Here is a 22,038-nt window from a genome sequence, read left to right as displayed (position 1 = left end):
GAGGATTATGGTGAATACCAGTCGGTAAGGCGACAACGAAGATTCAGTGATGTGTTCAATAGCAATAATTGCATCAATCATGACTTTTCAAATTATCAAGTACAACCAGAAATTCCCTATTTTAATGCTTTTTGTCATGTCGAAGATTTTATTTATTGGTTTCACAAAGTTGACAAATTCCTTGAGTGTATGGAAATCTTTGAAGAAAAGCAAGCCAAATATGTCGCACGTAAGTTACAAGGTTATGTTTCTACATGGTGGAAACAATTGCAGTATGATCGAAGGTGACAATACAAACAACCCATCAAGACGTGGCATAAGATGAAGAAGTTGATGAGTTCTAGATTCCTTCAATCAAATCACGGGCAAATGTTGTATCAACAATATCAAAGAAAGCTTGAATCGAAGCAATTGTTCCAAGGTAATTTTGATTCACAATATTCTTCGCAATTCAATAATTATTATGCAATTGTGGATGTAGATTATTCAAGGAACATGACTATAGTTCTGCCAAGTTTGGATCAATCAAGTCTTGTAGGTCAGCAAATTTGTCGCGCTCCACCACACATTGAAGAAGAAAAGATTTTGAGTATCTCAATGTTTAAAAATTTTTGAAGACCCAAACAGACATTCAATTGAAGTAGAAAATTAAGTTGATTTCAATAACGGTGAGTGTGAAGATTATTGTATTTTCTATTAGTTATTTAGGGTAGTTTAGTCTATTAGATTATTAGGGTTTATTTCATTTAGGTTATATATATTGTACTCAATGATTATTCCAAAAATATATGAAATAGATGTTCTTTGTTATCATGGTATCAGAGTAGGTTCTGAGTCAAACCTCTAGAAGCCCTCGAGTCAACGTCTTCTTCCCTGTGATCGTCTGGTTTGATTGAAGGCTTCTAGCGACCAACAGTTCTCTCGCGAATGCCTCTGCCTGGCTTCGAGACCTGACTGCCCTGTCTCGCGCCTACCTCTTCTGTTCTGCTTCATGAATTTCGTTCGTGGTTCTCTCAGTAATTTCGGCTCCAAGTCTTCGATGTCGTTCATCATTCTTTCGTCAATCGCGACTGCCTGACTTTACTTTGATTTCTCTCTGGTCGTTCGTGGTTCTGGTCGCTAGGATTGGAACTCTCTCTTTCGCCCTTCCTCATCGTGATCTCTGGCTCACTATAGCTCTCTGACTGGTACTACTCTCTCTCTCTTCTCTTCGCACTTCGTCATCGTGGTCTCTGGTTCAGTGTGTATCTATGTCTGGTACTATTTGTTATTTGCACTGGGTTGTTTGATTATAGCAATATGGCTGATGATAAATTGCAAGCCATCACGACTAAATTGGATGACACAAATTATTCTTATTGGTCTCATGTAATAAAAAATTTTATCATGGGTAAAGGTATATGGAACTATGTTATTGGTGTAACTACTCGACCATTAGAATCCAAAGAAACTGAGGCTGATGTTGCTAAATGGGATAAGGAAAATGCACAAATTCTTACTTGGTTTCATAATTCAGTTCAAACCACCATTGGTATGAATTTCTCCAAGTATTTTACTTTTAAACAAGTTTGGGACTATTTGAAAACTATGTACCTTGAGTCTAACTTTGCAAAACAGTATGAACTTGAGATGTCCATTCGCAGTGCTAGTCAGAAAGATAAGTCCATTCAAGAATTTTATAATGAGATGACTACTTATTGGGATCAGCTTGCTCTAATGGAACCATCAGATTTGCAGTTACTTGACAGTTATACCAAGTATCGGGAGAAGCAACGTCTTGTTCAGTTTCTTATGGCCCTTCGTGATCAGTTTGAGCCACTTCGGGGCGCTATTCTTCATCGGTCCCCCTTGCCTTCTGTTGATGGTGCTGTCCGTGAGCTTATTGCAGAAGAAACTCACTTTAAGGTGGTTCATGGTACTCCTCATTCCCAATCAGTTTTTGCCACTCCTCCGCTCTTGCCAACCCCACCATCTTCTTTATTTCAAGTTACTGGTAAGCCCAAGCCTCGGGTTTCTATGGATGAGTGCAGCTTCTGTCATCAGAAAGGTCATTGGAAACATGCTTGTCCTAAGCTGGTGCAGCCCAAAGGTTGTTCACCTGGTCCACCATCCTCTAAGCCGACATCTTCGGGATCTCGCTCATCTGCCGCCTTTTCTGCACCAGTTTTTGAGAATGGTCTATCTTCCAATATGCAGTCTATGTTTGAGCAGTTCAAGTCTTTCATGGTGGCCAATCCAACTCTTTCGTCCCAGGCTTCCACTATGACTACCACTCAATTAGGTTTGTCTGGTTCATCATCCTCAGGTAATATCCACACTTCGTGGATCTTTGATTCTGGTTGTTCACATCATATGACCCCTATTGCATCTCTCCTTAGTAATTGTGTCTCCCCTTCTTCTCCTATCACTATTGCTACTGCTAATGGTTCATCTATGCCTGTCTCCTCTATTGGTTCTATTTTCTCTTCCCATTTGTCTCTTTCTCCTGTATTTTATGTACCTCATCTCTCACTTAGTCTTATTTCTATTAGTCAATTATCTGATTTCGGTTTTGATGTTGTTTTCTCTTCCTCTCATTGTGTTGTGCAGGATCGGGTCTCCAAGAGGCAGATTGGGATCGAGCGTAGAGTTGGAGAACTATATATCTTGGACAGCTTACATGTTCCTTTAGATGTGTCTTCTACTGCATTGTCTTCTTTTTGTTTAAACAATAAGTCCTCTTTATTTTATATTTGGCATTCTAGGTTAGGTCATTTGTCGAGTGATTGTTTGAGGATGTTAGTTCAGTCTGGACATTTAGGCCATTTTCCCATTGCTGATATTTCAGAGTGTCGTGGTTGTAAACTGGCTAAAATGTCTGCTCTTCCATTTAATAAAAGTAGTTCTATTTCATCTTCTCCTTTTCAATTGGTTCATACTGATGTTTGGGATCCTTCCCCTATAGTTACTAAGGGAGGTTCGCAATATTATGTATCTTTTGTGGATGATTACAGTCGGTTTACATGGGTTTATTTGATGACACGAAAATCTGATTTTTACAAAATATATTCCAATTTTCACTCCATGATTTGCACTCAATTTTCCACCACCATTAAAGTTCTTCGTTCTGATTTGGGGGGTGAGTATTACTTGTCTAAGTTTGAGGAGTTTTTAGCTACTCATGGTACTATTCATCAGTCTTCTTGTTCAGACACTCCTGCCCAAAATGGTCGCGCTGAGCGCAAACATCGCCATCTCCTTGATACAGCTCGTTCTTTGCTACTCTCATCCTTTGTCCCTTCTGTCTTTTGGGGAGAAGCTGTGCTCACTGCTGCATGTCTTCTCAATCGGATGCCTACTCCTCTTCTCTCCGGCTCATCTCCGTATGAGCGTCTTCTTGGTGTTACTCCCAATTATTCTCTTCTTCGTGTTTTCGGTTCTACATGCTTTGTGCTCCTTCCTAAACGGGCGCGCTCTAAGTTTAGTCCTCGTTGTGTCCTATGTGTCTTTTTAGGGTATGGTATTAATCAGAAAGGTTATCGGTGCTATGATCCTGCCACCAAAAAGCTTTATGTGTCTAGGCATGTCACTTTTTTGGAAAAACTAGCCTACTACACTATACCTTCCACCCTTGTCCCTATTACCAAGGAGGAATTGGTTCACATTGACCCATTTCCTTCTGATGTTTCTTCTGATGAGTTTGTTTCTGATCTTGAGATCTCTACCTTGCCTCCTCCTAGTACCTCTAATATCTCGGCAGCTCCTCCCTCTCCAACTCCCACTTCCCCTGCTCCTCTTCTTGTTTATCAGCGTCGCAAAGCACTTCCGAGTTCGCCTGTCTCTAGCTCTACTGTCCCTCCAGCTGTTTCTTTGGATCCCGCTCCTCCTGCACGTCGTTTTCCCACGCGTGATCATCGTGCTCCGAACTGGTATGGTTTTGGTAATACATGTTTTTCCCTTTCATATCAGTCTTTTCTTTCTTGTCTTCATACTTATTTTGAGCCTAGGTCCTACAAGGAAGCTTGTCATGATCCCAATTGGATTGCTGCCATGAATGACGAGTTAATTGCTTTAGCTAACACTCAGACTTGGGATTTGGTTCCATTACCTACTGGCAAGAATATTGTAGGCTCTAAATGGGTCTATAAGGTCAAAACCCTTTCTGATGGTTCTTTGGAACGATACAAGGCTCGTTTGGTTGCGCAGGGCTTTTCTCAGGAGTATGGGATTGATTACGATGAGACTTTTTCCCCCGTTGCCAAGATGACTACTGTTCGCACTCTTATCTCTGTTGCTGCTGCCCATCACTGGCCTTTGTTTCAACTTGATGTCAAAAATGCCTTTTTGAATGGGCATCTTGCAGAGGAAGTATATATGCGCCCTCCACCGGGTCTCTCACACCCTCCTGGTGTGGTTTGTCGTCTTTGCCGTGCTCTCTATGGTCTTAAGCCGTCTCCTCGTGCTTGGTATGAGCGATTTCACTCTGTTGCACTTCAGCTTGGGTTTTGCCCTAGTCATCATGATTGTGCTCTATTTGTTCGGCGTACTTCTGTTGGCCTTGTTCTTCTTGTCTTATATGTGGATGATATGATTATCACAGGCTCTGATTGTACTACTATTGAGGAGGTTAAGCATCAGTTGTTTCAGGAGTTCGAGATGAAAGATTTGGGATCTCTTCGATATTTTCTTGGTATTGAGGTTGCTACTTCTCCTACTGGGTATCTTCTTTCTCAGACTAAATATGCCCGTGATATTCTTTCTCGTGCCAATCTCACTGATGATAAGATTGTCGACACTCTTCTTGAGTTGCATGCTAAGTTTTCTGCTTCTGATGGCGTTCCTCTTGAGGATCGCACTTTGTATCGTGAGTTGGTTGGGTGCCTTGTTTATCTCACCGTTACTCGTCCGGATATCTCCTATGCTGTGCACATTCTCAGTCAGTTTGTTTCTGCTCCTCGCTCCACACACTGGGCTGCCTTACTCCGTACTCTGCGCTACCTTCAGGGCACTTTGTTGCAATGTCTGCTGTTATCTGCCTCTTCGGACTTGACTCTCCGTGCCTATGCTGATGCTGATTGGGCCGGTGACATCTCTGATCGCAAATCCACTTCTGGTTTTTGTGTTTTCCTTGGTGATTCTCTCATATCTTGGAAAAGTAAGAAACAGTCTGTTGTAGCTCGTTCCACTGCTGAGGTTGAGTATTGTGCCATGGCTCATGCTACTTCCGAGATAGTCTGGCTTCGCTGGCTTCTCTCTGATATGGGCATCTCTTTTTCTGATCCGACTCCGTTGTATTGTGATAATCAGAGTGCTGTTCAGATTGCTCATAATTTAGTCTTCCATGAGCGGACCAAGCATGTTGAAATCGATTGTCACTTTGTCCGACAGCATCTTCAGGCTGGCACTATTTCTCTTCCTTTTGTTCCGTCCTCTCTTCAGTTGGCCGATTTTTTTACAAAGACTCATACTGTTGCTCGTTTTCGTTTTCTTCTTAGCAAACTTTTGATGCTTTCTGCGCTCACATCCTCAGTTTGAGGGGGGGTGTGAAGATTATTGTATTTTCTATTAGTTATTTAGGGTAGTTTAGTCTATTAGATTATTAGGGTTTGAAATTGATGAAAGAGAGGTCACTGAAATTACTTTAATCAAGAAGTTTGAAGAAAACAACGAAGAGGTGAAGCAAGAGAAAAACGTTGAAGTTAGCCAAGAGCTTCTAATGACATAACTATTATCTCTTGATTATTATGATGTTTATGAGATTGCAAAAGAAGGAGATCAAGTTGAACTCAATGAAAAAGAAGAAAAAAAAGAAGAGGTAATAAAATTGAAATGTGCACCAGAGAAGTTGATTGAGGATGCAATTGATGTTCAAAAGATGATAATTGAATGTCCAACTGAATCTAAGACAGAGCAAAGTCTAGAGAGTATCCAATATCAACATAAAATACACTTCATTGATTTTCTTGGTGTGGAGCAATTTAATTTGATTTTCAATGCTTGTCTAATTAATCTTATCAACCAGTTAAAGCATACAGAGAAGAACTTTCAGAAAGAAAACTTTTCTATATACAACTTTTGGAAGAGGGGCAAGCAACTGAAGTATTCAAATATCTCTTTATTTGGCATGGAAGATGGCAAATCTCTAGTTGGAACTCGAGGACGAGTTCTTTTAAAGAAGAGAAGTATGATGTAGAACAAAATTCTATAATTTTTATATCTCTTAATTTTATTATTTTGGAATTAGATTTTGACAAAAATTTTAAATAGTTTAGAATTTTAGTTTTCTATTCTCTTAGGTTTCCTAATTTGTGTTGATTTAAATTTCCTAGTTCATTTTAAAATTACTTTTCCGACAAGTATTAAGTTTAGTTTATTTTAAATAAACCTACGAGCATATGTAATGGATTAATTCAATCAATAATATTTTAAAGAGTTTTCTTCTATCTTCCTTGTGGATTCAAGGGTGTTCTTGTGGATTTAAGAATTCTGGTCTACTAGAACAATATCTAGTTTCGTGTAATTTATTCTGCTGGATCAAGTGGTATGGGTTTTGTCTGCACAACAGATGCATGTTCCTGGTTTATGAGTACATGGAAAGGGGAAACTTGTTTCGTGCCTTGAGAATTGATGCCCAAGCTATTGAATTAGGATGGACTCGGAGGGTAAACATCATTAAAGCAATATCACATGCTCTGTCATACTTGCATCATGATTGCACCCCACCTATTGTTCACCGAGACATATCGAGCAACAACATTCTATTGAATTCTGAATTGGAGCCCAATTCCTCCAGAAATAGGACATTTGACGCAATTGGCTCAGTTGGACCTTAGCCATAACTTTCTTATAGGTAAGATCCCATCTTCTATAGGTCAGTTGATTAACTTGAACTTTCTTGATGTGTCTGCAAATCAGATCAACGACAACATACCTCCTGAACTTGGGCATTTTCCCAGCAAAATTCAATATCTGGACCTCTCTAAAAATTTGCGCAGTGGGCCATTCCCAAAAGAGCTACAACTCTGCTATTTGGAGTACTTAATATTGGGTAGTAATAATTTGAATGGAACAATACCTGTTGGACTTACATATTTGCCATGGTTAAAGCAATTAGATCTCTCCCACAATAATCTTTCTGGCAAAGTCTCATATTGTCTTTGCAACTTAATAGTTCATGACTTCTCATACAATCTGCTTGAGGGTCAAATCTCAGGTATAAGAAAAATTGTATTGGTAATATTTTATTTCTTTAATATAATGCGTTTTTGGTATAAATATTATAATACTATTATATTTTTATATTAAATTATTTTGATATTAAGAATGGTGGAACAAAATATGGTGACATAATTAAAAAAAAAATGATAGAGAAAAGACCATAGTAATCAAGTAGAGTAAATAAATTAAGTAGAATAATAGAGGGCAAAATAGTACATCCTTCTCTAATCCCAAGGGATTGTTTTGTTAATACCATCTCCCATAGGGGACTACTAATTCCATCCATGGAGGCTATCATAGTCCTAAGGTATTATGAATTCTCTTCCCCATTTCATAAACAAACACAATATTAGTGAACCCCACATCTATCCTAATCCAATCCCATCTCCTATAAGTTATAACCCAAAACAAACAGACCCAAAGTGTGGAAAAAGTGATTAAGAATGGGGATATGTGCTCAATTTGGAATTATGATGGGAAAATTGCATACGATGACATCATTGCAGCAACAAATGATTTGAATATTAGATATTGCATAGGAACAGGTGGTTATGGCAGCGTCTACAGAGCACAATTGCAGAACGGCAAGGTATTTGCATTGAAGAAACTTCATCGTTTCGAAGCTGAGGATCCAGCTTTTGACAAGAGTTTCAGGAATGAGGTGCAAATGTTAACTAAAGTACGACATCGAAACATGGTGAAGCTTTACAGGTTCTGTTTGCACGACAGATGCATGTTCCTAGTCTGTGAGTGAGTATTTGGCAAGGGGAAGCTTATATAAGCATTGATGCCGAAGGTGTTAAATTAGAATGGACTCGGAGAATAAACATTGTCAAGGCATCCAAAAGAACTCCTCCCATTACTGGCATCAACCTCTGCTCAAAATATAATGTCAAGTGATGTCTTAGACCCTCTTCTTTTGCCTCCAGTTGATTCACTAGTTGCAGGGAATGTTGTACTTGTTGCTGCATTGGCAGTTGCATGCATGCTTGCATTCTGAACCAATATCTCGGCCAACAATGCTACACGTTTCTCAAAAGCTTCTCCCTCACAGCAGCAGGAGGCCTCTAGCTACACTTCTTCATTCAATTTCACTATGTGAGTTATGAAATCAAGAAATGGATTTTATACAATAAAGTCAATTTCAGAGTTTGAAATAATGAATAATGATTTAGAGGACTGCTATATGTCAGTTGTTATAACTGTGATGTATATGTATAAAAACACTGTTGTATCAAAGTTAATAATTAATTTTGATTTTGTGATTTGTTATATATTACTGAACTCTTCACTGATTACGTGGCTAACCATTTTAATTTATGCCTCTTCTCTCTCAGGTATGAGGTCTCTCCCTCTTTCTCCCTATTCTATTCAGACTTGAATAAACAAAAAACCCTATGAAGGATTTCCATCATTCTCCTCTTTATTGGCGGGAGATCTGTAAAGAATCTATTTGGGATTGTTTTTGTTCTTGTTGTGAAAAAGAGATCTTTCAACAAGTGATTTGGGATCTTTTTGAGAACACTTTAAAAAAATCTGATGACTCTTTAGGCTTTTATGCATTTATTTGTAATATCTGAGACAATTCCTGAGTTGAGCAAATAACTGTCCTATCTTAGAACTGGGAACTGAATAATTGTATTAACTAGACTTTGAATTTTTTTAAAATGGCAATCTGTTTTCAGACGAAATGCTGGTATATGGATATGATTGAACAGTCTCAGATGCATTGAATGGAATATTTTATTTTATTTTTTTGCCAATAGATAAGAGATAATTTACTATTAAATCATTGAAATACATTAAACTGAACATTATAAATCACCATCAAACTCAAGACCTTAAAGATTAGGAGAAATCTACAACGTGCACTCCTAAAAAGAGGCACATCATAAGAAAGTTATGATTTTTTGTGAGGTATGTTATGACATTTTGTGATGAAATTATGCATATTGAATTTATGATGTGCATTCCAAAGTTAGGAATGATAATGTTACGACACTTTATGATTTTTGTTATGATATTTTGTGAAAAAATTATGTCTTCTGTGATAAAAAAAAAAAAAAAGTTACTGACATTTTGTGTTTATGTAGTAAAATTCTGTGAAATTTTATAAGTTGTGTTATGAAAGGCATATCATATATATACACCAAGGCACATTGTAGCATCCCTAAATATTAACACATTATGCACTCTAATTTTCTATTTCCTTTGATAAGTCAAAGTCAATGGCAGTGTAAGTTAACAGTTAAATCTTGAGGAAGTTACAAGGCTGGTTCACATTAGCTAGCAACAACGGATTGACTCCCTGTGTTCTCTGTTTACTCTCCTCCAGTACTCATGGCAGTATACTTGGCGACAATAATTGTTATTATTATTATAGCGCTAGAATTGGCTAAATCATCACCATTATCGTCGATTTCATTGTCAGCGGAGGTGAAAGCTCTTCTCAACAGCGGTTGGTGGGGAAACAATTATTCAAGGAATTATTGCGAGTTCGCAAACATCACTTGCAACGAGGCAGGAAGTGTTATTCAGATAGATCTTTCTTATGAATTCTTGAAGAATAAAAAGCTGGAGGACTTGAATTGGTCTTCCTTGCCAAACCTTGAACGTCTTGATTTCAGGCGTTCTGATCTTACTGGAGGCATCCCAGACGAAATCGGTACTCTGTCAAACCTCACCTACCTTAATCTTTCTTGCAATAATATTGTTGGAGATTTACCTCTTACCTTGGGTAACCTCACTAAACTTGCCCACCTTAGCATTTCTAATAATCACATTAGCGGCTCCATCCCCATAGGAATTGGAAATCTGAAAAGTTTGGTTGTTTTGGATATAAGTAATAACAACTTCACTGGTCCAATCCCTTCATCTATTGGTCATTTGGCCAATTTAACCTATTTGCGGCTATGTTCAAATCAACTTATTGGTTCCATCCCTACAGAACTAGGGAACCTATTGAATCTGGTTGATATGAATGTGGGTTTTAACAGCCTCACTGGTTCAATCCCTTTGTCTATTGGCCATTTGACCAATTTGGCCTATTTGCGTCTGTGTTCAAATCAACTTAGTGGTTCCATCCCAATAGGAATTGGAAATCTGAGAAGCTTGGTTGTTCTGGATATAAGTAATAACAACTTCACTGGTCCAATTCCTCCATGTATCGGTTATTTGACCAATTTGACATCTTTGTATCTTCATTCAAATCAATTTAGTGGTTCCATCCCTCAAGAAATTGGGAGTCTGGTAAATCTTGTTGAAATGAATATGGGACTGAACAAACTTCACGGTCCAATTCCTCTAGAGATGGGGCATTTCGCGCATTTGACCCTCTTGGACCTCAGCCATAACCTCCTCAAAGGTCAAATCCCATCTTCTCTATGTCAATTGAAGGAACTGAATTCTCTTAATTTGTCTGCAAATCAGATCAATGGAGCGATACCTCCTAAACTTGGGGATTTGCCCATGCTTGGTTATCTTGATTTGTCATCAAACAAACTTTCAGGTGAGATACTAACCATCAAAAGTAACTATACAATTCAGTATCTAGACCTGTCTCAAAATCAGCTCAGCGGACCTCTCCCAAATGACCTAGAAAAACAAAGCTATTTGATGCACTTGGGATTGAGTAGTAACTGTTTGAGTGGAACAATACCTTCTGGACTAGCATATTATCCACGGTTGGTCTATTTAAATCTTTCTCACAATGATCTCTCTGGTGAAATTCCCAGTTCTCTTCGCTCCTTCCAATTGGGTCGATCTATTGACTTGTCATACAATGCTCTCGATGGTCAAATCCCACATAGACCTCAGAATGCGTGTCCAAACAAAAAGAAGAATATAGTCATGCTTACTCTCGTCATTTCTCTTCCCATCACAGTTTTGCTTGCCTCACTTGGATTTGTGCTCTTTTCTCAGTCTAAGGCTAAAAAGAACCAAAGTGTGGCAAGAGTGGTGAAGAGTGGGGATATGTGCTCGATTTGGAATTATGATGGGAAAATCGCATACGAAGACATCATTATGGCAACAAATGATTTTGACAATAGATATTGCATAGGAACTGGTGGTTATGGCAGCATCTACAAAGCACAATTGCCTAGCGGCAAGGTATTTGCGTTGAAGAAGCTTCATGGTTTCGAAGCTGAGGATCCAACAATTGACAGGAGCTTCAGAAATGAGGTGCAAATGTTAACTAACATACGACACCGAAACATAGTAAAGCTTTACGGTTTCTGTTTGCACAAAAGATGCATGTTCCTGGTGTACGAGTACATGGAAAGGGGAAGCTTGTTTTGCGCTCTGAGAATTGATACCGAAGCTATTGAATTAGGATGGATTCTAAGGGTAAACATTGTTAAAGCAATAGCACGTGCTCTATCCTACTTACATCATGATTGCATCCCACCGGTTGTTCACCGAGACATATCGAGCAAAAACATTCTATTGAACTCTGAATTGGATGCTTTTGTTTCTGACTTTGGCATTGCCAGACTACTACATCTGAATTCATCGAATCAAACTGTAATTGCAGGAACTTATGGGTATATTGCCCCAGGTAGCAAAAGTACTTTTTTCCTTCATATGTATTTATGTTTTCAAAAAATGAGAAGAAAAAAAGATGTGTAAAATATTTACATATTAGTGACTAAATAATTATTATTATTTGAATTCAATTATTCATGAGGGATAAATATTTTATAAAACCACGTTTCATCAACCTCTTTAAAGAAAAAGTGGTGTCTTTGGTATCTTTGATTGATCTTTTTGTTTGTGCAGAACATGCCTTCTCCATGGTTGTGACCGAAAAATCTGATGCTTATAGCTTTGGGGTGGTGGCACTAGAAACAATGATGGGACGGCATCCGGGAGAGCTCCTCTCATCATTGGCATCGCAATCTGCTACAAACATAATGCTCACTGATGTCTTGGACCCACGCCTTCCGCCTCCAACAAGTCCAGTGGTTGTAGGGGACATTGCTCTTGTTGTTACTGTGGCATTTGCATGTGTGGGTTCTGAGCCAAGATCTCGCCCAACAATGCAACATGTTTCTCAACAGTTTCTTTCTCGCAGGAAGACTTTAGCTACACCTCTTCGAGCAATTTCACTACTACAAGTATCGACTCCATAAATGACTAAAGTCTATGCCTGATCAGTTTCCCATCAAAAAAATAAAATAAAAGTCCATTTAGAAATGTAGAGTGTCATGTTTTTTCAGGACCATGTTGTTCCAACTATTATGTACGAGGATTGCTATATATCATCAATTAAATTTCGCATTTTTTTTTTCAAGTTGCAAACATATGGTGTTGAAACCTCAACTGCTAAAAAGTTTCTTATATTTTTCATGAGTTATGCTAGGGACCTCAAATATTCTATCAAATATTCTTCCAAACGGTGTGGGACTCGCACATATGTGGATTTGTGTGAGTCTAACCTCATGTGAGAGATTTGGTAGAATGTTTGGGATAGGCATTTCTCATTTTTCTTGCAGCAAGCCTGTGCCACAATGAATAAAAATGTTCCCCTCTAGATCTTGAGAACCCCAAAAAATGATGTGCATGAACTCAATGTTATGGTTGTCTGATAATTGGTTTTGGTGAGCAGTGAGGATAATTCTGGTGATATGGAGAGGCATATGGGTCGTTTGGTACTCCGTATGGTTGGTTGCCCATTTTTTGGTGGAAAAAACTTGTGAATTTTAAAATCTCACTCCTAAATTTACCTTCAATGATATAAATCGCTATATATCAGTTTTTGATTCATATATAAATCAAACACTTAAGATACAACTCCTATCATGCCATTATGTGTGAATTTAGGAGTGATATTCAATTATTTTAGAGTTTCAGTCTTGTCTACCCGTTGGACTTCCATTGCCAGGAAGGTTGGGATCTTCTAATGACGAGTTAGGTTATTTTTTTAACAATTTAGAAATTGTTTATTTCTAAGCCTTTACACGCATACTAACCACGAGAATAATTTACCTTATTAAAAAATATAAATACGAGAAATGAGAATGAAGAAAGAAAGGATCAAGAGAGGGTGAGGCATGAAATTTCGAAGATGTGGATGGATGAGCCTCCTTTAATAAAATGGGATGCAACATGTCCAAATTAATGTGATGGTTATGTGTGCCCGTCTTTGGCGTTGGAGTAGAATTTTGTTTTTTGTTTTTTTTTTGTTTCTTTTTTTTGTTTTTTTGTTTTTTTGTTTTCTTAAATTTAAGCTGTTTTAACGTTTTAACTCACATAACATTTGTCTAATTTTTATCACTAATTCGGTAATTGTATAAATAACAAAATAGTATTGTGATTTTCATTACACTAGAATTATATTTTATATTATTTATTTGGAAAAATTATATCGGTAATCCCTATATTTTATCCCTCATGTCATTTTGGTCCTTACATTTTCAATTGACTCGATTTTAACCCTTAATTTTAAATTTTGAGTCAATTTGATCCAATTGATAATATCGTTAGTATTTTAAAAGAAAAATTATCACTAAATTAGTTGAGATTAACTCAATGAGTTGGGTAAGTTTAAAATTTTACTTTTAAAAATATGACACATGACACTTACATGCATATTTTTTATTAAAAAATGGTAATTGTTGTAATCAATTGGACCAAAGTAAGACAAAGTCATAAATTTGTGGTTAAAATCGAGCCAATTGAAATTACAGAAACTAAAATAAGAACCAAAATATAGGGACTACTATTATAATTTGCCTTATTTATTTTTATATTTTCATATCATGTAAATTAATTCTGACACATCACAAACACATGGTGATGTGTTGTCTAAAACAAAATAATTTAGGAAGAATTACAAGTCAATGCATTTAAAAAAAAAAAAAAATCAATGATAAACTTTATAAACATTAATAATTAAATTCAACAGATGGTGATGTGTTGTCAAAAACAAAATAATTTAGGGAGAATTACAAGTCGATGCATTTTAAAAAAAAATAATGATAAACTTTATAAACATTAATAATTAAAATCATAATTTTTTTTTATTAATCTGTAAATCTACTACTATTTTAAAAGTGTGAAGAGCCTATGAGGTTTTCTACTTTTGTTTTTTAAATTTCAATTTTACCCTCTCAAATCTACTATATGTTTTCTAAAAGTCATGAAAATCTTATATAAATAAACTATCTCTTTATTTTTGGAGTTAAACACTAAAAAACGATATATCTGCTTTTAAGAGTCTTATAAAAACATAAATAAGTCGTCTCGCTTCTTATAAAAATAAATAAATAAATAAATAAAAGAGGAAAAGGTCTCCTTATTTTTTACATTGATGATGATTGAAAAACAAAAAATAATTATTCTTTATTATTTCCCATGTCTACTTTTATATTAATATACATAATAATTACAATTGTCCATCGTGGATCAAATCTATGTGAATAATTTTGGTTGAATTTTAAAATTTTATGCATTTATTCAAATCTTGACAAAGGAAAGTATATACGTTTTTAAAACAGAGATTTGTGTCTCAAAAATTTATAGGTTATCTTCCCACACTTTCTTTTTGTTTAGATTAGATTTTCTAAACTATAATATTTTATATGGTACTTTAATAACCAAAGTATGATGTCAAAATTCTAAACATTAACCACTTTCGTTGGTTTCATTTTTTAAATCTATTTTTCAGTTTTTGATGTTTCATATTTTTTTTGTTCATTTTTTATATTTTCTCAGTTTTGATAATTAAAGACACTATAATTTCTTCATATTTTATATTTAAATTATACTTTTACATGAATATCTAATATTTAATAATCTAAATAGAATTAAAAAGTAAAATATTTATAAATTCGAACATGTATTGATTTTTTATTATTATATTTTTTTGCTGTTATTATTATTATATAATATAAATAATTTTTTTTCAAAAAGAACACACAACAAATTATTTTCTAAGTGTATTTAGATTTAGTGGATCTAAATCTAAAAGTAAAATTAAAAAATAAAAAAGTATTATTAAATTAAGTGAATCTAAAGGGTTATTAAAAAAAAAAAAAAACGGTGTCAAAGACACAAAAATATGAAAATAAAAAAATTCAAAACAAGACTTTGCAAAAAACCTCCATCGCGATAATAATTGTACTTTTTTTCTTTACAGAAAAAATCACATTATTGAGGGTAAATGGATTTTGAAATTCATAACAATATGATATCGCCTTAAACTCTACTCATCCAAACATTTTTATTGCAATGAGTTGTAATGCTAAGTAAGAAGAATAAAAAGAAGATGGTGAAACAAAAAGTACAGAAGATCTATTGCAACATGCTCTCGAAGCAAAGTTAGACGAGTTGAAGCATGAATTATCCTATCTGTTGTGAAGTTCAAGAAAAATACATATTCCTCTTTAGGTTTTATTATTATCTCATTAACTCATTTACAATGCTTAACATATGCCTAAGAGTGCTTGCAAGTGAAAGAGAACGGAAAACAGAACACAAAATGCAAAAACAAGATTTCAGAAAATAGGGTCCCCGCTCGAGCGTGGACTTCCCCGCTCGAGCGGACCCTTAGGTCTGCGAAAGTACTGGTTGCCTTCAATTCCAGCTCGAGCGTGAACTCGGCCATTCGAGCGGACTGCCTGTCTACATAGCTCCCCACTCGAGCGTCAACTTCCCCGCTCGAGCGGGAACCATGTCTGCAGAAAATCCTGGGAGCTCGATTTATACGCTCGAGCGGCACTTCACCCGCTCGAGCGGACATCGAAAATCTGGGTTTTCCAGATTGAGTTCTTGAGCTTCTTCTCGACATTCAAAGGCTCTAAATGCATGATTTCGGTCCAAACTTCACATAATCTTGTACTAACATGGTACAAACATAGAATTACAACATATTGAAGCTCAATTTCATAATTTATCTACATGCATGGCTCATCTTCCACCAACTCATTACCAATGTAACCATTTCATGCATTCAAAGCTTCTACTTCCATGGATTGTACATGCATGTGACATATAACCTTCATTCTCATCTCATATGATGAAAAGATGGTCAAATACATGGATTTCAACCAAAATTGCAACATGAGTCATGTAATTCAAGCTCAAATATGCAAATTCAAAACAATACATACATGCATGCATATATAGTCTTCAAATTCAACAAAACCAACTCCTTTCATGTTCTAGATCACAAATTAATCTTCAATTCATGAAATCACAACTCAAATTCATGAGTTAGGGGTTGGTTACTCACCTAGGAGCTTTAATCTTCCAAATTCTAGTCAATTCTTGAGTTAGATCTTCAAATTCCCAAGCTAGAGCCAAAAATTGCTCAAGTCTCTTCCTTTCTCTCTCTCTATAGCCGGCCTCTCTCTCACTCTCAATTGTCTAACTCAGATTTTGAGTTTTAAGAGAGCTAAAGGAGAGTGCAATGCAAATATACAACAAGCCCCACTAACAAATATTTTAATATAAAATAATGGGGTACTTAATTTATCAATTTAATCAGTTTAGATTGACCAGAATCAACTTTCAATTAAATTTCACCGTAGGCTCTAAAAATTATGCCAATCACAATGGCGTAGTCAATTTAGGGTTCTGTGGCCGATAAGGCCCTCAATTTAATTCCCGAAGCGGATTATTCAAACAGATATTCCTACGATGAACAGATAAAACTTCAAAATCACATATATTCACATAATGGCACCTAAAATCATGCTAAACACATAATCATACTCAAATTAAGGACCAATTAGCATACTACGAAACAGGGGTATCACATGTATGCTAAGCAAGCATGGTGTGTCTAAACCAACTCACAACAATGCTATATTATGGCATAATAAGCATAAAAAAATATTAAAGGCATGGCCAACATACACTTAGACAAGGTGCTCACTAATGAGGCTTAAATGGCCATTATTGAAGACAACAAGGAGAGGGGGTGGCCCTCTCCTTCCTAGGACCTTAAGGCACCGTCCTCACCACCGAAATCCCTCAAGATTTCAGTGGTGAGGAGGCCCAAACAAGGTGGTCTCGAAACTCAACTAAAATGGCATAGAATGGGGCCAAACATGCCCTAAGAGGGGTCAAACAACCCTGAAGCTCAAAACACTCTTAAACAACTATTTTAAGCAGGTAAAAAAAAAACTTTTATATGTTATTTGAAAAGTCTGAAAACAGTTGCAAGATAGTCAAAAAAGCTATGCAAAAATGGGGAATAAAGGAGTAAGTTCTTACCCTTGTTGACCCTCTTCAAGAATGATGCTCCAGCAGCTTCTTCAAGCTCAAAATCACCCAAAAACACCAAGAACAGCCTTCTGGTCCCTCAGCAACCAAGAGAAGGTGTAGGACTAGGTGTTTGTGTGCAATAGTAAGACTAAACACACACACAAGGCAAAACGAGAGAGAGATATAGAGATGGAATAGATACAAACTCAAACCCCAATCTCAGAGCTCTTCTGAAAATTTTTGTAACCCTAATGGAGAGAGAAGAGGATCCCTCTTATAGAGCTCACTCTTGCAAAGCTTCTCAAGTAAACTAGTCAAGAGGGAGATCCCTCTATACACGTGTATAGAGGGGAGCAAAGTGTATGCCAGCTAGCACAACTGGCATAAAAATATCTGCAAAAGTAGATGAACAGTGGTCGGCCAGCCAAAAATGCAATTTGACCAAAATAGATGGCCGGTTGACCATCTAGAGTGCCGGTCGGCCAAACATTTGGGCGATGGCAACAAAACACAGCCGGTGGCCTCAAGCCATGGCTGGTGGAGTGTGGGGATGGCCAACAAGCCATTCCCTGCCCTCCAAAGCAAAAACACAAGTGTTTGGTGCAAACCCAAACACAAAATAGTCGAGTCGAGAGATCATGAGGCAAGGTGTGGAGCTGAGACCTCCGGGACCTCAAGACGAACACAAACAAGGATGATCACTGAGTGTTCAAACGGTGACGTCCAAGTCTTGAGGACGGTAAAAAATGGGGTGTCTACATATAGGCTTGGTTATTCTAAGATGGCATATGATGATGCTACAGTTAACACGTATTCAACTTAGAATTGAAATACAAAATGCAGTTAGTATGATGCGCCGAGCCCGATGCGTGCATTACGAATGAATGTATGCAAACATGCTATCATAAGTATGCTAATCAAAACATGCCCTAAACTAACCATCGAAAGCTAGTAAATAAAAAGGAAGAAAGACGTGGGGTTGGGAGACATACACACACTCACGCACACTTATTACACAGTTGCCCTCGCTCGGAGGGTCCGAATAAATATTACACAACAAAATGAATACTATTAAATTAATTATTACAGAACTTCTAATTAATTAACAAATTAATTACAGAGAGAAGGTGGCCGCAGTCCCACCTCGGAATGCGTGAATGATGCATGCTTGGCTCGCCTTGCTCGGAAACCCGTACCATGCCACTGTTGGCTCTGTTTACACTGCCTTGCTCCTCTGAAAATTATGAAAGTTTCCAGAACTGCTTTGAGTTTCCTTCTGAATGCTGTGGAGTGCCACCGGCCAGAACAGAAGGCCACCGGCCATGTGAATGGGTTTATCGGCCAAAGATAATGTCATCGGCTGGACATTGATGGCCGGTCGGCACTAAAGATGGCCGGTCGGCCATTTGTTCCTGCAGAATCCTGCAGTTGACAGCAGCAGAGGGCAAGCAGTGTATGGCATGGAATTTTTAAGCAAATGTATACATGGCCACTCTCCCAATCATGTTATAGACTCAAGGGAGTGTGGCCCTCGACCCTCGGGCCATCAATTGCGCATTGCGATGCATGATGGCCTAAGAGGCCAAGTTTGCCATTCAATGTAAAATGAATGCATAAAAGAGATGGATGCCTTGTGCCCTATCATGTTGAGGTCAAGGGCATTGACGACTGAGGAGTGAGACGTATTTCGTCACTTTGAGTACGAATACGCCTCATCCCTCATGCCAGGTTTGACACCCCAAACCAAACAAAATGTTATGCATGGGTGCAATGTGGCTCAAGTATGTAAGATGGCTCGAGTATGCAAACATGCCAAATGTAATGCAAACTAAGCATGTAAACATGCAATGTGCCAAGCATGCGAAATGCAATGTGATGCGACCTATCATACAATGCAAACATTCAACGGAAACATGATATAATGCAAGCATGCAACTAATGTAATGTAACGTTCAAACATGCAAAGTATGCAAAGATGGTCTTCTACTGAAATGAGAGGGCCTCAGCCCATCCCAAAACAGCAGCCAAAAAGGTGCAACAAAGGCACAAAACACACATGGAAACATGCATATACCAAGGCCTATCACCTAAGGCATAAAAGAGGCAATTCTAAGCATACTTAAAAGAGACAAACATGGGCATTTTACAAATATGCTGAGCTCTGAAATCATGCTAATAGGAGTGCCAAACCAAACATGCAAATGAAGCATAGCATGCAAAGGGGTCCAAAGCTTGAGACCAACCAAAGGACTCAAGCCATAACCATGCCAACTAAGCCCCAAAGGGCCAAAGTGACTTAAATCAGTCCTAGGACAGACCAAAATGGGACTAGAACATGCACGGAACATGGTCAAAACATGCCAAGAAATGGGCCCAAAACAAAGGGCATTTAGGGCCACAAAAGGGAGCGCTCTACTACAACCACCCCAACCACACATGGCATGGACTATACAACGAAAAACAAAGTTTCAATGCATCTAAATACACCCCAAAATCTGCGTGAATGGCATTCCAAATGACTTAAACAAAAGACATGCACTATGACCCATTTCTAGGCATAAAAGAACAACTCTTCAAGGCATGAAAGGGATGATGAATGCAAGCATACAAGCATGGATTAGGGACTGAAATAGCATGGGGAACGACTCCAAATCACTGAAATCACCCAACTAAAGCATGTTAATGACTCACACACTTAAGGTTCACAAGCCAAAATGCAAAGGGGCTATACAAAGCATGACAGGTATGACCAAAGCAATACCTAACAGACCTCAAGAATTATGAAACATGACCAAAAGCTTCACAAAGCTAGGCAAAAACATAAGAGCATGGTAGGCTAAATGCATGATGCACTTCTAGGCAAAATAAGGGAATACAAAGCAAGTATATTAAGCATGCAAGGGGCCATTAATCCAACCAAAAATAGAGATATAATATGACCAAATAACACCCAAAAACCTCTTAAATGAAGCCAAATGTAACTAAGCATACATGCTACCCTTATGAGTCAAAATGCAAACAAAAGAGAGACAAAGGAAGAGGGGTGTCCCTCCCCTATGCAAGACCTCAAACCCTCTTCATCACCACTGTAAATCCACTAGATTTCAATAGTGAGAAGGCCAAAACACAATAGTATTCAAAACTCAACAAAGAGAGCACAAAAAGAGCCAAACAAGGCCTAAGAGGGGGAGGTCGACCCCAAACAACAAAATGTCCTTAATGAAGTATCTTAAGCATGCAAATATGAGACCTTTTTCAGTTATACACGAAGCTCAATTCAGTATGAAACGCAGGTCAAAAGCTAGTGCAAGATTGGAGAATCTAAAGCAAAAGTGTTACCCTTGAAGAACACCTCAAGAACAGCAAGTCCAGCCACCTTCTTCTGATCAAAACCAACTCAAAACCTCAAGAATAAACCCTCAACACCTCCCAAAGTCGAAGTATGGTGTAATGGTGTGTGTTTTAGTGCAAAAGTAAGAACAAATCACCCTTTTAGGCCCTCAAACACACACAAATGAAGAGAGAGAGGGAGATATAGAGAGAGAAGATGTATGTATCAGAATATATATGTTCTAGGTCTGATTTTGTTGAACCTCTTCAAAGGAGAGGGAAGGTCTCCTTATATAGACAAGGCAATGGTGCTAAGCTTCTTAGAGAAGCTAATATAAAAGGGTCAAGGGGGTCAAGCTTCCAAGGGAATCTAACCCAAAGGTCCAAGCTTCTTGATATAGCTAAGACAAAGGGTCAAGCTTCCTCAAGAAGCTAGACCAAAAGAGATCAAGCTTCCATGAGAAGCTTTGAGTAAAAGGGTGCAAAGGTTCAAAACAGCCACACACGTGTATGGGGGGGAGGGTCCGTGCACTTGAGCCGGCACAGCTGGCTTGCACCATGCCTGAAAAAGGCAAAAAGGAGGTACCGGCCAGAAAAGGAGACAATCGGCCAAATAAATGGTCGGCCGGCTACTACAAATGGTCGGCCTGTTATTTTTCTGGCTGGCCGGCTAAATTGGTGGCTGGTACATGGCTGCCAAGGCCAAAAAGTGGTCAGTTGATATCCAGATTGAAGCCCCAGAAGTTAGATTTCCAATGGCGCAAACCTTGCTTTAAAATTCTTCATGTGCAAAAAGTTATGCCCGTTTTGGTGAAGCCGCGCAGATTCGATCCAACCGGATTGATCCCCTACTTCAACCTACCATACCTCCCCCACCTGAACTTGGCTTTAGGAGATTCTTGAGTGCAAAATGAAGCCCCGGAAGTAAGATTTCCAATGGTGGTAGCCTCATAGCTAAAATCCAAGTATGCAAATGAATAGGCCCGATTCAGCGAGGGCTGTTCGACTCTCTCTCCTACCGGGATCCTTGCCGAACTTCTTCTCCAACTTGGTTTCTCCCCTCTTCTCCTCTTTTCTTCAATTTCAAACCCCTAAACAAGGTGTTTTGAAAGACTTTTCAAAGATTTCATCTCTCTTTCATTCATTTCCACTTTGTCCTTGCTCGGTTTACCGAAAAGCGCAATATTTACCAAAATGCGAGCGTCGGAACATCATAGGAACTTTATTTTCAAAACATTTTGAAAGAGAGGGTTTTAAGATCTAAAATATTTTGATCAAGATTGTTTTGGTCCAAAAGGG

At 37.8% G+C, this 22,038-nt stretch overlaps 1 protein-coding gene across 1 annotated transcript; it reads left to right on the top strand.

Moving 5' to 3' along the window:
• The first annotated feature begins 9,447 nt into the window (after positions 1–9,447).
• LOC114310929 (uncharacterized) lies at positions 9,448–12,498 on the top strand. Its single transcript, XM_028257029.2, has 2 exons — positions 9,448–11,755; positions 11,977–12,498. The coding sequence occupies exons 1-2, from the start codon at positions 9,538–9,540 to the stop codon at positions 12,327–12,329; spliced, it is 2,571 nt and encodes an 856-aa protein (XP_028112830.2). The 5' UTR covers positions 9,448–9,537; the 3' UTR covers positions 12,330–12,498.
• Positions 12,499–22,038: the final 9,540 nt, after the last annotated feature.

This window comes from Camellia sinensis, chromosome 1, assembly GCF_055761805.1.
Source record: "Camellia sinensis isolate YWXY chromosome 1, ASM5576180v1, whole genome shotgun sequence".
In the NCBI taxonomy this organism is placed as follows: domain Eukaryota; kingdom Viridiplantae; phylum Streptophyta; class Magnoliopsida; order Ericales; family Theaceae; genus Camellia; species Camellia sinensis.
This window is presented reverse-complemented; position numbering and strand designations above follow the sequence as displayed.